General features: G+C 43.9%; 1 protein-coding gene across 6 annotated transcripts in view; it reads right to left on the minus strand.

Moving 5' to 3' along the window:
• Positions 1-2144: 2144 nt before the first annotated feature.
• The window catches only part of FAM131B (family with sequence similarity 131 member B), a 38952-nt gene continuing 27006 nt past the window's right edge, over positions 2145-14090 (minus strand). The window contains exons 4-9 of one of the 6 annotated variants that reach the window (XR_015704454.1): positions 12558-12652; positions 11757-11962; positions 11291-11434; positions 10065-10872; positions 8308-8406; positions 2145-8212 (exon numbers count right to left, since the gene is read on the minus strand). Coding sequence is in view for 2 of the 6 variants with exons in the window: in XM_087756018.1 (XP_087612144.1) it covers positions 10328-10872; positions 11291-11434; positions 11757-11962; positions 12558-12652 (990 nt within the window). In the remaining 4 variants the exon portion in view is untranslated. Of the gene's footprint in view, positions 10873-11290; positions 11435-11756; positions 11963-12557; positions 12653-14090 lie in introns of all 6 variants that reach the window. The other 5 variants (XR_015704451.1, XR_015704452.1, XR_015704453.1 and 2 more) reach the window with 5 other exon arrangements.

Raw genomic sequence — 14090 nt, forward strand, 5'->3', positions numbered from 1 at the left:
GAACATCTTGTGCTCCGTAGTAAAACCAGTTACTGAAACGTATCTAGCCAACGTGAAGGATTGCGCTTGATACGGAAGACAAAGTATGTTGAGTATCGTCCAGTAGCAAATTTATAACGGAAACAGAATGTAGCGAAATGAAAACATGAATTGCCTGCTTTATATGAACAACAATCTAAACACTGCTAATATCTGGCTATTTGCTGAATAGCTACTTAATTAGTTTGAAGAACAGAAGGTAAAAATACGAGACTACTGAGATATGTTCAGAATTAAAGTCACACAAACTCAAGTTAGAAGCTTTTCAGTTTTTCCACACAGACACAGGTGCAAAAGACAGTAATAGACGGTTTATGAGGAATACATTTGCCAAAAAATATTCATCTGCTTTTTTCTCCCCCTCAAACTTCTATAGTGCACTCAAGCAAATGGGCTGTGAAAAGAAATGAGAGCTGTAAGATGGCTGGATTATGACCAAACATGTCACAAAAATCTTATGCTTAAACCAAATTTGCTGTTTCTCTGGCACAGAAGATACGAACTGTCTGAGGGACTGTATAGAAAATGCCCTTGCAGCTGGCAAAGCGCAGAGCCAGTGAGGTGTGCAGCAAGAATGGTCTTGTGCCCTTTTTATTTACTGTTTTCATTAATGACTTGAAAAAGGAAGTAACATCTGAGAGCTTGTAAGACAGAAACATGAGAGAAACATATGGTAGATTTGCCATCTAGTCTAAACAGAGAAATAAGCAGAAAGTGGAGATCAGAGACTGGGGCAGATACCACAGAATGAAGTTCATCTTGAGGCTAAGCAGCTAAATCCAGAGGAGATGTACTTAACTGAGGCATAAATCCAGACTAGTACGATGGTAAAAAGTGCTGTTAGGTGAAGCACTCAGCAGCTGGACACCATCTTTGTAGCATAATGTAAAATTAAGAAAAGAAGACATTTTTCCTATGCAGAGGTAGGACTTCCAGGCTCAGAGACACGTTATTTTCCCAGGGACTCAAACCTGTGTGGAATAACTGATTTCATTTGACACACTACATTTAAAAAAAAAAATAGTGACAATTTAGAGGCCATTTTGGAAAAAAACAAAACAAAACAAAAAAAAACCAGGAGCAAGTACTAGAGGACTTACAGGATTGACAAAAAAACTCAAAAACCTGAAGGAGTTAAATATGTGTGTCTTCTGCAAGTCACAATTAATCATATGAACATAATTATGCAGGCATACCTACCAAGGGGTGGGTGGGAATCTATTCAGAAGCAAAGGCAGGTGAACTGGAAGGAAGCAGATTAACTTCAAATAGAACACAGAAAGCAAAGCTCAGCTAAATAACCCTGATTGTGAAATATATTATGCCTCAAGCAGGGCAAGTGACACTGCTTAGCCCCTGTAAGAATCAGTGGAAAAGCGCAAGTAAGTATCATCACAAGGAAATAGGTATCTTTTATGTCTAGAACTTAAAATTCTCATATGGTAAACGAAGTGCTACTGGCCTAGTGTCCTGAAACAGAAGCAGATGATACAACAACATTGGAAGTGCAGAGATGCTCCTTTCCCTCTGGGTCAACCAATTCCCCAACCTGCTACGAGGACAGCAGGCTGAGAAGCGCCGATTTAAAACTGAAATGTGAAACCAAAGGTTTTGCTACCCCGTGTCAGTGCCTTTTACAACCCCGGCATCAGACTCCTCTTTGTGTCCTAATCTGCTGTTGTGAAACTTCTGTCCAACTCCATACCACCAATATTGGGACAAGACTTACACGTATCATCCAGAAAATGCCGTTTCAGTGGAAGAGGAAAACTCACTCTATGCTAAACTAGAGGGTGCCGTCAATGTGATGCTGTCTATCATCAAATCTGCCACAACGGCCTGGGATTTGTGTCACGGTAGCCACAGGTACACACAAGGTCTTAGCCCTGTATAGCTGAACATGCGATGTTCTTCTCTTCTTAATGAGAAATAGTGTATCATGTATTTCCTACTCTGGGATACTTCTCCAAACCACCGTGGCTCGTTTTCAATGTCCTCCATCAGACTACCTCATTGAGACCCACCCCCTCGTCCTAGGATCCTCCTTCCTCAGACGCAGTCCCCTGGAACCAGTCCCACAGAAATAAAACACTTCCACCAGCCAGGACGGCAAGACCACATTCTGTTTAATAACAACTCCATAAAGGACTGTACATGCTATTTTGAGCTACCTCCCCTCCTTTACTGTGGTTGCTGCCACATACAGGCATGGAGGTGTATAGTGCCATATAGTTTCCTAAGTCTATATGTAGTGTGTGTACATGTATGTAGGTGGTTGTACATGTATGTATTTATATATATCTTTGTAGAAGTGTTATCTCATAAGTCACATTATCAAAACATGCGAAGTATATCCAACAAAAATTTTCAGGCAAACATGTTTTGGAGCTGGAAGACCAAAGGCAAATCAGACTCGTTTTACTTACTAAGGGCTAGTGTGGGACAAGGTAAGGATGAATGCTTTCAATAGTGAGTCCCATTCCCTTTTTGTTTTGCTTCCATTCAGTATTTTCCCCCCAAATGTCAATGCACCTCTGCAAACACTAGCTTGAAAGAATACATATAATCACCATGCAGCCTCCCCCTACACAAAACGTGTACAGGCTTGGGGGAAGCTCTTTAAAATTGCTTTGCAGCAACCTCCGTTGTCCCATACGCTTATGCTAAAGCAATTTCAGATACTGAGAATACAACATTTGAAGACCCAAGCCTTTAGTTACTTTTAAACATGCTTCAGGAATCCATTCAGCATGCCACCCCTGAGACTCCCATCCACCACCCTTGCACCTCCCAGATCCTCCGTCTGTACCCTCCCATATCTGAAAAGAGCTGAGACAAGAGAAATCCTGTTCCCTGTAAAATTACTTTTGAGTCTCAATTTTATAGTGTAGGGATTCCCAAAGACCTCCAATCATGCACAACATCCACAAATCAGAGAAGAAAAATTGAAGCCAAACAAGAATATATACCTGCAAAAGAGCTTTTGGCTTGCTACACATGCAGTATCTGAAAAGAAGGGAAGTCCACCTGTACTTGCCTCATGGGAGCTTGGCAGAGCTCTGGAAGAGGGTTCTTAACCTTTTAACCTCCAACTCATTACTGGATCTCCATGCCCAATGAAAATGAATCCAGAAGGCCAGTGAATTTGGACTAGATGCCTTTATCTTATTAGAAGTAAATCCTGGTGCACGGTCTTGTCTCCATAATGGAGAAAAGCCTTTTTAGATGTTTTTGTCTTGCTAGCATAGACATTTCGTCCCTTATGGGAAAGCAAAAACAAGACTAGGTTTCAGAGGGCATTTAAAACGTCCCCAGTGAAAGGAGATGAGGAAGATCCTCAGTAGCATTCTTTCCACAGAACACTGCAACCCCTCTCTTCCTAGAAGACAGCAGCTACTATTCATCAGTAAGTCAGTCCTCCAGGGGGGTTGGAACTAGATGATCTTTAAAATCCCTTCCAACCCAAACCATTCTGCGACACCTGCACTGAGAACATTCTTGAACAAGTTTCCCCAGTTTTAGTAAACATACTCTTTCTCAGAGAGTCCTGGTCTGACTGAATTTTTCCTCTTCCAAAAATGTGTATCTGCACTGGAAAAATACATCACATATTTTCTTTTGCGCAGATCAACACTGACCATCACAGAGCTGCTCTTGATTTCCAAGGAAAAGATAACACTTTGTTCTGCCTATGCTGGGGGAAAATGTCAGTGCAAGGATGCAAATAGACCTTAATGTTCTAAGTGCAGGTCTTCCATGTCCATTTGTTAACATAACAACGATTTGTCTTCATCCCTACCCCAGTCAATTCATGCAGCTGGCTGTGCTGCTGAGAGAGCACGGTGTCCCCGACAGCCTTACCCAGGCTCCGTGACGTCTTCTGAAGCAGAGACATTGGTCTGGCACCAATGTCCAGCTGTTCTCCTGTGCAGGGTCACTACTACTTAGCCTGGGAAAAGCCTATGATACAAAAGAGGCACCTGACGTTGACTTGACAGCTTGCATTCATATTTGAGACTGTGCTTTAATGACCGTAGGCTGTGCTACACATACATTTAGTTCTAATAGGCACTACTTTACTCACATTTTCCCTGTTTATTTTTCCTTTCCCTGAGCCATGGCATACAAATCTTCCCCTGTCAGATTGCTACAGGGGAGGGGAATCAAAGATGAAACTGTTACTTATTTTTATTTTTCTAGATGTAAGGGCACCAGCTGCTGATAATCTCTGCATTAGAATGGATTTTTTTTCTTTCTTTTCCTTTTTCTTTTGGAAAAAGTCAAATAGTTTTTTTCTGGAAATGCCAGATTGTTTAGAGTTGTCTGAACAAGGACCATGAGAAATTCCATCTGGGGGAAATTAGAAAGAAGAGCTTAGACTACGCCAACATTGCTCTGCTCTCCACAACATTTAGATGAGGATTTATTTCAGTTTGTTTCTCTTCCTAGGCAATTACCAATACAACAGTTAAGGCAAACTGAGTTAAATTTAGATATTTTGTGTTTCCAATGAGAACAGAACTCACATTAACTTAATTTGGACAATGACTAAGTTCTCATTTGGTGTATTTCTTATATGATGCCCCTGAAGAATTAAGCATATTGTGAACTGTTTTTCGAAGATGCTGAAAAAGAAGCCAGTAGGTGCCCAAATTCGGGGAAGTCTCTTTCCTATCACTCTGCCTTACAGAAAGAAGCGTGGCTTGGGCTAAGTAGTACCATAAGCCGCACCAGTCCTGGAGCTACAGCTTGTGTAGCAATTCTATACATTCTGCCTGAAGTCTGCCATGAAACCTCCTACCTGTGTTGTGTAAATATAAGACTTGAAGCTTTTCTTGATCTTTTTTCCCAAGCCTTTCTCTCAGTGTCTTTCCCTCTCTGGCTAGACTTCTCGCTATTGCACAGAGCACACATAGTGGTCCACAATCCTGTACTGTTGCACGCTACCTTGCCTCACCACCATACCTCATACCTCTGTCAAATGAAGAGAACAGTTTCTTTCTCTCCAGTTCTCTTCTCTGGGCCTACAACTAATATTTTTTAGTTGTTGTTGTACACAGTACGTTATGCACAGACTCTGCCTAGGTGTGAAGTGCCATTCTGGATCTCACACTAGATTGGAACTGGCTTAAAGATAGGGATAAACCTCACCTCCAACAGCTGTGCTTCAGTCCTGCACAAGTCTCTGCCTCTTGCAATTACAGGAGAATACTTATCGGTATCCTTAGCTGCCGTGGAGTGTAATCACTGAGTGCATACGAGATTTGTGCATGTTAATTTTATTAATTCCATGCGTATATAAAGTTACTCATCTCCTCCTGCCCGATTGGAAGGGATTATCTCAAAGGAGCCTGTGGAAGGGGAGGGAATAGTGAGGGAAATAACAGGGCATTAAATAACAACAAAAATCAAATCAGATAAGAGCATACTAGAAATTCTAAGGAAAACACTAGGGAAGGAAGGAGGGAATATATCCTCCCTGGTACCCCAGCTGGGTTTATTCTTCTCGGACAGATATTTCACGATCAGCTTAAGTCAATTTAAGTTGCATCTGCAACCAAAGAAATATTCTTCAACGTGCCCGTCTGCACGTTTCACCAGCCCTCAGTGACGCTTGCCTCGACGAGTCAAACAATACAAGGAGCTGATCCCCCTGAAACCCTCATTTTGATGAGGGACTGGGTTAATTTTCAATGGGGCCAGTTCCCGAGCAGCCAAATGGCTGTTAGCACTGGTGCTTCTTAGGCAGTAGAAGTATACAGCCGGTGGTGACAGAAGGGAGGAGGCACGACAGCTCCTTTTAGCAGCTTAGACTCATCGTGAAGATGCCATTTCAAAGTGCACTTTCACAGTTTCCCTAACCCGATATAAAGGCCAGCTGCTGAGAAGAGTGCTCTCTCTCCCTCTGCGCACAGCGGTTCCCCTCTTCGCTTTTGTAGTAGGGTAAAAGTGCACTGGCTTGCTGCGGGGTCAGCTGTGCATCAGCATCTGCACAGGGATTGTGGGAGGTGAGCGCGGGCAGGGCAGAGGGCTGCCTCCGCAGCAGCAGCTCACCCTTTGAGCAGCTTAGAGGTACAGAGGTACGGTTAAACTCTGTTCTCTGCTGCAAGCCTATCGTGAAAGGTGATGTTAAAGTTTTTAAGGGGGAAAAGCAAACGGGTGATTTGTCAGCAGCTTCCCAGAAGAAGATGATTTAGAGGCACAGAAACTGAAAGAAGCACATTTCTTCATCCCAGGCCTGAGGTAATGGAGTTGAAGAGAACTCACAAGGCTTGTAAAGAAAGCTTAGGATTAATATAAAAGAAAAACTTACTAAATAGTGTAACCGATATGAGAAATCATGGAAAAAGGACCAAGAGAGAATTTTCTTGCAGTGGAATCTGAAATCTTTTTCAGTTAGGGTCACCTGTGTTTAAGCTTTGATTTGTGTTCAGCACAGTAACTTCAACAAGTTGAAGACAAAGGCTGTGGGGGAAGATGGGAATCTTCTACCTCCACTGCTTCAAGAAAATCCAAAATCTTTACATAGTGCAGCTCTGCTCTACAAAGGATTTGTGTAAATGAACAGCAGGGCTCAGTTTCTTAGTAACTGTAGATCAGGGATGCTGAGCTTACCTTTCCTTGTTATTTTCAGCCTCACAAATTCAATTTGGGCTCCGAGTATTTGGCTGGACTCTCTCCAACTCATCCCTCCTCACCAGGATAAAGGAACTGCAGGCCAAATTTTGCTCACAGAGCACCTGTGCTGTCCGTATGCTTGAATAGGTGTAGCTATATAATAACGGCTTTTCTGGGAAATGTACAGTAGGTTCCAAGTCCCTCTCTCTGATATTGGATTCACACAAGCAGCAGGCCTGTTACATAAGAAAAGGCCAGGTTATACAAACCATTTTCCATTTTTAAAGAGATTCAAACTGCCTTTCCAGTTCAGCTCAGGATGCTCACTCAGGTCACAAGTGTTGATGGGCAGACCTGCTCTCTCCAGTCAAGCTCCTGGCAACTGTAGAGGCAGATACAGTTCTCTTTTAACTTGTGGAGAGGTCATGGAAAATAGCCTTTTTCTTTTTTTCAGAAAAAGGCTGAAATTTTATTATTCACAGGAAGTCAAGACCTTTATGAAAAAGTTTTATAGAATTTAGTAAGCTTGAAAGTTTAGAGAGAGAGTAGTCTTCAAACCAGTCAGAATTCACAGAGAACGAGAGTCTATCTACAGGTTTCTAGAGATCGGGTTATGGAATTATACAGCAGGGTATAATTCTCTATCCTATTCCACAGAGGTTAGAAAACTCTACAGATGATAGGTTTTCTTTTCCTATTGAACTCCACAGAATTTTCTATAAGGTCAATTTTTTTTCACACTTTTTCCCATGTAGATAATTCCCTGTCACTGCCTTGCATGGAGATAACGTACATCTTTTAGTCATCGATCAGAGATCTTAGTAAATGTATCACATGTCCATAGTAAAAGAAAAAGAAGCCCTGGACAAGTTGACCCACTTGTCCCAATCCTGTAAACAACACAGAGGGATCATTTGAAGCTACTCTGAAAGTTACCATAAACATCCAGACTGGTCCTGGAGAGGCACATGGGAACAAAATGGTTTGGAGAAAAAAGCAACAAGCGACCCAAATCTTCTCCCACAAAGGAACATAACCAACCATTTTTGTTTCCCTGAAGGCTTTTTTAAAAAAGAAATAAGAAAAGGTTAACACTTACTCATTAGTCATCCGCTGAGGTGCTCTTGGCACTTGCCCCGTCTCCCTGTTCTGGCTAGTGAGATTTCCTAGGCCCTGCTCCATGGCTAGACCCAAACCAGTTCAGGACAATGAGCTAGCACTGGCCCTGCAAGAACTGTAGATCATCTTTATCAAGCCCTCCTGCCTAGGGGAGGTTAGCACCTGAATGCATAAACATCTTTAAAGAGATATTGAAAGGTCATCATTCAGGAGAAGAGCTACCTCCTTAGAGAGATGGAAGCAAGCCCAAGCAAATGGGTAAAAAAAAGGTGGTCACAAAAACTTTTCTCTCTTACCTACACCAAATTACCAGTCTTACTTAAATATCCCAAAGGTCTTTCCTTTAGAGGTGCAATGGAGAGGGAAGACAGATCCGCTTGAAGTGGACTTGGCCGGAAAGACTTGGGCGTTCATAGAGGAGACCCTCTTCATGCAGCTGCCTGTATAAGTGGGAGAAAGCTGAGTGGGGTAAAGTTCTACCTGAGAGTCCCGTTCGTACTTTTCATAATTCCTGGACATCGTCTGCTTTACTTGCCAGGAGATCTGTGAACTCTGACACTTGATGACATTACTTCAGTCACGTTATATTCTCCTCAGACATTCTTCCCTGCAAATACGCTGGGTCTAAACCTGAATCAGGAAAGAAGCATGTATCACTCTCCTGTCATCCAAAAAACACACCAAGCCTGAAGAGGAGGCAAAGAAGAGACAAATGTATCATGAATTAAACAGAGTAGTTATGAGTCAGAGTAAGTGAGAAAGAGTTGCCCTGGGACAGTATGGCAGTGCCCAGGCAAATTCCTTTCTCTAGCTCATCAGATCTAGCATCTGATCTAGACCGATGCTTTGCGGATGCTTCCTTGCAAGAGGTATTGCAATTAAAACTCAGCACTTGGGTAATCTCTGCTGGTTCTGTTCAGTCCTCTAGCAAAATCGATAGCCTTGTACAATTTTTGCTTTTGCTTTTGCTCCTGTTTAGTTTCTGGTGAGAGCTTGAGAGGAGACAGTTTGTTCCATTTCCTTTCAAAACCCCTCGCTGCCAAAACGAGGTCTGTAGAAACATGGCGAGGAATTGCAAGAGACCAAATTCCCCCTAGTCAATGAACCATATTTTTTTAACAAAAAAAAAAAAAAAAAAGAACCCGTACAAATAGGGAAAACTCCAGAAATCAGCTTTCTCCACTCCTAAAAAAGAGAAGGGAGGGAAAAAGAAACAGGCCAAGTACTGAGCACTATTTACATTGCTTGGGGGTAGGAAAACAAAAGAAGAAAATATAGGCAGGAAGAAGAAATAAATAGGAGGAGAAAACTTCTTCTCACCCCTTTTCCTCCAGCTACATTTGGCACTGCAGAAGGAGTGGCAGAAATGGGAAAGGTGCAGTATTTCTGTGAAGTGATGACTGGAGTACAGGCCTTTCCCACTATTAACTGCTTTGCTAGGAACACTTACCCAGCAATATAAAAAGGTAAAAAAAAAAAAAGCAAAAACTGAAAACTCCAATGTAAACTGGACATCTGTGATCTCATAGCTGTACACACTGTTCCTGGATCTGCTGCCTACTCTCTGGGTCTCCCCATACCACTGGCAAGGGAAAAGACAGAAGGATACGGCAGCAGCACCAAGATGGACATGTTCTCAAGCCCCCTGCAAAAGTCAGCTTTTTATGACTGTCCCTGTAGCTGAAAATGTCCTTTCCACTGGCATCCAGTGCCCAATGCCAAAAGGACACACCACTCTTGCCAGCTCCTGGGAAGGCAGAAATGTCAAAGAGAGAAACAAATAAATGAAGGATTAGAAAGAGACCAAAGCATGAATATCTGAGAGCAGGGTTAGATTCGTATCTGCATCCATTCTTCCATGCCACAGTAGAGCCATGCTCACAGAGCCACACCATCTGCACTGCAGCACAGCCCATGCCCACGGAGCGCCGCTTGTATCCATCGAGCCTACAATTTCATATCAAGGTGCTATTGAGGATCTGGTTACACAGCGAATCTTTCACCTCAGTACAGTCTGTATCGAACACAGCCTTATCCTCTGTATCACAATCACAATACTAGTGCAATCTATATTTGTAAAGCCATATCTTCATTTTAAACCAGTTTATATTCATATATTCTATCAAAGGGGACCATGTCCACAGAGCAACATCCATTCTGCCAAGATGGATTCTAGCCACATAGCCGCTCCCTATACCAAGCCTGTCTCATCAGCCACATCCCCAGTACCAGAAGAGTTTGTATCCACAGCCAAGACTTTGTATTAAAAAGATTTAGAAATGATTTACCAATCCAGATCTCTCCAAGCACCTCACATGTGTTGCCCAGAGCAAAGAAAATCAAAAATATGTGTCCATGGTGGAGGGGAAGAAGAGGTCTTCATGTGTCAATCACTTTGAGATTTTCCTCTTGTTTAAAAAAATAATTAAATGTCAGGAATGGAAGGTGTGTCTGCTCGGAAGTATGGGGAGCTGGAGAGAAGAATCCCTGTCATTTCATTCCTTGCCACCCCTTTCTTTGTTCAGCAGTGATGAGAACTTCACAGAAAGCATCAGTTGTTTGTTTCTCCCTCTTCCTCATCAAAGGACTGCACCCCAGAGGAGGTGACATCTGAGACTTTGCGGCTCAGTGCAGCATGTTCCATCTCCTCTCGAGGAGACAGTGATTCCAGGTCCCGGCACACTGCATCATCCTCCTCTGGAGAGGGCTTCTTGTTTAGGAGAGGAGCCTTCTCCAGCCGTGGGTTCCCTTCATCCTCAATGTGGTCCTCCATGTATGTGCTGGACTCAGCCCCACCCCCACCCTGAGCAGTCTGCAGGGGCCACACGTGGACCAGCCCTGTGCTCTGGATGAAGTTCTGCTCCTGCCGCTGTTGCTGCAGCTGTTGCTGCTGGAGAAGGCTGCTCTGAATCAAAATGCTTTCCTGAAGGTTTGTCTGGGACTCATCAAAATTCTGGCCTAAGTAGGAGCCAGTTGCCGGGGAAGCGATGAGGGACTGGTCGCTGGTCTCCCAGGCATCGGATGAACCTAAGCAATACATGCCCTGCGAGACGTAGGAATGAGGCCAGCTGTCATACTGCGTCTGGGCCATATGCTCTGCAAGGGAAACAACACACAGTTAGATACCCTCCCTAGGCCAAGCTGGCTCACTCAGGTAGCTTGTGTGCCTACGCATGGCACCGTACTGTACAGGGTGGATAAATCCTTTAGAGGGGAGGAGGGTGAGGAGAAAAGGCAGTTCTAGTCAGTAGGCAGATGAACTTGATTATACCCACAACTGACTGCAAGAGCTGGTAGCTTTCCACAGCTGTGCCCAAAAAAGGCTAAGGAACTGGGCTTTGGAGCTTCCCTGTTAAGATTAGTTTCCTTGGACAGCTCCACAAATAGGTGATGCCTCTGCTAGATCCCAAAAGTTGAGGCTACAGAATAAAACAGGGTAGAGGGAAAGAGAGCAACATGACAACAAGAGCAGGAAAGGGGTGTTTCAAGACCAGTGAGAGGCACCGGAGCTCACCTTGGCTCTCCATTAGCTCCTGATAGTTCTCAGAGTAGTTGCCTGCTGGGTTCTCTTGATTTGAGTTTACACTCACATCCTCACCATCCATGGAGGACCAGGCCATGAGAGTTGCCTCAGAAATAGCAAATTGCTCCATCACTCCTGTGCCAAAGGAGATAGGGAGGGGAAGCAGGGATGTGTGAAAATCTACACTTACCACCCTCTTCAACCTCATCTCTTGGTCACACTGTCCTACTCTTCTCCTGTCTCAGCAACACCCATCACCCACAGTTGGCCCTCACCCTCTCCACTTTGCATTCCATTGGCAATACTCCAACCACAGTCTCTCATCTCCTTCAGCCATCTGAACCACCCACAGGCTCTCCTGAGTGTGTTTTTCAGGTTCCTGCACTTTGGTCTCTCAGGGATTCTGCTCTAGGACATCCCAATCAATCCAATCCACATGCCAAAAAATTAGCGCTACCTGCAAGGAACCGGGCCTCCTTTTCACCATCACTCAGGTCTGAGTAGGCATCAGCGTCTTTGCGTGCTGTCTCATGCGTGTGCTGCTGCTGCTGGCTGTTACCTTTGCCCCAGCCTTGCCATTCAATCATGTGAGCCACACGGCCTTGGCCCATAGCCGTTGGCTTTGTGACATGGTCCTTCATGCTGCGAGATATCCCTAAGGGGCCAGACATTAGAAAACAAGGAGGGGCTATTACACAGCTCCAGGGTTGTCTGCCATGCTGTTTACCTCTCTTAGAAGTGGAGCTTCTCCCCTCCTTTCCTGACAGGGTTCAGGCCTTGGGCTGGGTGTCTCCCACCTTTCACTGTATCACTCTCCAGGAGAGTTTCTCCATCTTTCCTTGGACTGGCTCTCAGAAGGGGGAAAAAGGGAAACCCCCAAATATGAAAGACCATTTCCTTCCTTGCCTAGAATCCATTTAGGACAGTGTTGGGCATGAAGCATGAAGCCTGGAAGTGAACAAACTAAGAAATAGAAAATGGGGTTAAACCAAAGACTGCTTGAGGGAAAGCAATTGAAGATGTCTGAGCTGGGGTGCATGGTAAGAAGCCAACAGGAGTAAGACAAAACTGTTCTTTGAAAGGGCAATAGCTAAGAGATTGCTGTATCTAGAACCATGGTGGTGGAGACTCCTCTAAGGCCTCGAAAAGGCAAGAGTCAGAAAGGAGCAGTTGGGAGAGCAACAGGGAGATATGGGAAGAGGCACAAAGGCCTGTGGAAAGAAGCTGCCAAGGATAAACCCAAATTTTGAGGACCTCACCAGAGAAAGATGATTTAGCCAAAGCCCCAATCCCATAAGCATTGGAGTTGCGTTTCAGCTTGGGGAGGATGGAGGTCGTATCTTCCATGGAGAGCTGAAAAGAGAAAGAATATGAAGAAATGATATACGGGAAGGAGAAAAGGAAGTGAACTGAAGTGAGAAATCAGTATAAGGATTCCAGAAGGTAGGGGGAAGATGAGGAGCAGAAGCAAGCAACAAGAAAAAGAACAAAAGAAGGGAAAGAAAAATTAGAGTCTGTTTAACCAGGACTGGGTATTGCATAGCGTTAGGACTGAGTGAGGCAAGGTCAGTGGGAGAGGCAGAAGCAGGCTGTGAGAAGCCTCCCTTTGGCTGCTGCCAGTCCTCCATAGACATGCTGCACTGTTCCCAGCTCTTTGTTAGAGACGCAAGACATGGCTGATGGACAATTCAGAGAGCTTACGATGGGGAGCTGGCAATGTCATAGGCAAGACACAGCAATGCATCATATATGCATCATACTACAGATATTAATTTTTATATGTTACTTTTCGTTTTCATTTCTTCTTATACGGTCTTAATAAAATGAACACGACTGTATCAGTGATGAGTCCTGTTTCAAGCACCTACAACTACCTGTAAAGAAATGAGGTCTACAGTTCTGCTTAATTCCCTCTACTGTCTTCTCTATACTCATCCTCAGTCCCTGAATAACAAGGACAGGAAACTATTGGGACAGGCAGCAGTCACAAACAGCATCATAAAACACAATCCCTCAAGATGAATTCATCAGGCCTCTTCAGAGATGCCAGGCATTGCACATGAGGCTTAATTTTCATAAGGGCTCAACAAGCATTGCTTCTGCTCTTCATTTCAACCTCTCTGAAAATCAAATCCAGCATGTTTGAAACACAAAGATACTCGAAAGTAGTGACCATGACACTGGAAGTTTTAAATCCTGACATGAAGCAAGCATTTGGTCATAAGCACAAACCTCACAAAAGGTGAGAGGAGCAGTAACTAGTCAGTCAAACAGTTGGAGGTAAAGGAAGGCATTGCAAAGATTTGAACTGCATATAATCCCAGTCAATTGCCAAAATATGAGAGGTGAGTTTCTCTGGAAACTGAGTGTAAATGCAGCAGCTACGGCATCCTGTAACTTCAGAATCAATGTCTGTGTGCAACATGTGAGGTGAAGAAATCAGAAAGCAGGGGAAGAACAGTAAAAAGTGAAAGGTGTAGCTGAGAACACAGCCCTTGTTCCACGATGCATTTCCTTTGGTGATGAAGCTGGTTGAAGAATGTCCATCTACGCCCCACTGGTCATTCCTGCCTGGTTCAGTATCCACCCATGTGTTTGAAGCCAGTCTGGGGGCTGTGCTGTGAGCCACCTCATGGAAACGGTCCAGAAAAGAAAGTAAACTGCAGAAGGTCTTTACCACTACGAGGCTGGAGAGCTATATGACGTGAAGGCAGGAATGAATGGGAAGGGAAGGAAATTCATGACCCAGCTTTGATACCAAAGATCTATGGAATTACACTGAGAAAGAGCT

Source organism: Nipponia nippon, unplaced genomic scaffold (assembly GCF_047370975.1).
Source record: "Nipponia nippon isolate SJK-2023a ecotype South Korea unplaced genomic scaffold, ASM4737097v1 scaffold_2, whole genome shotgun sequence".
Taxonomy (NCBI): Eukaryota; Metazoa; Chordata; class Aves; order Pelecaniformes; family Threskiornithidae; genus Nipponia; species Nipponia nippon.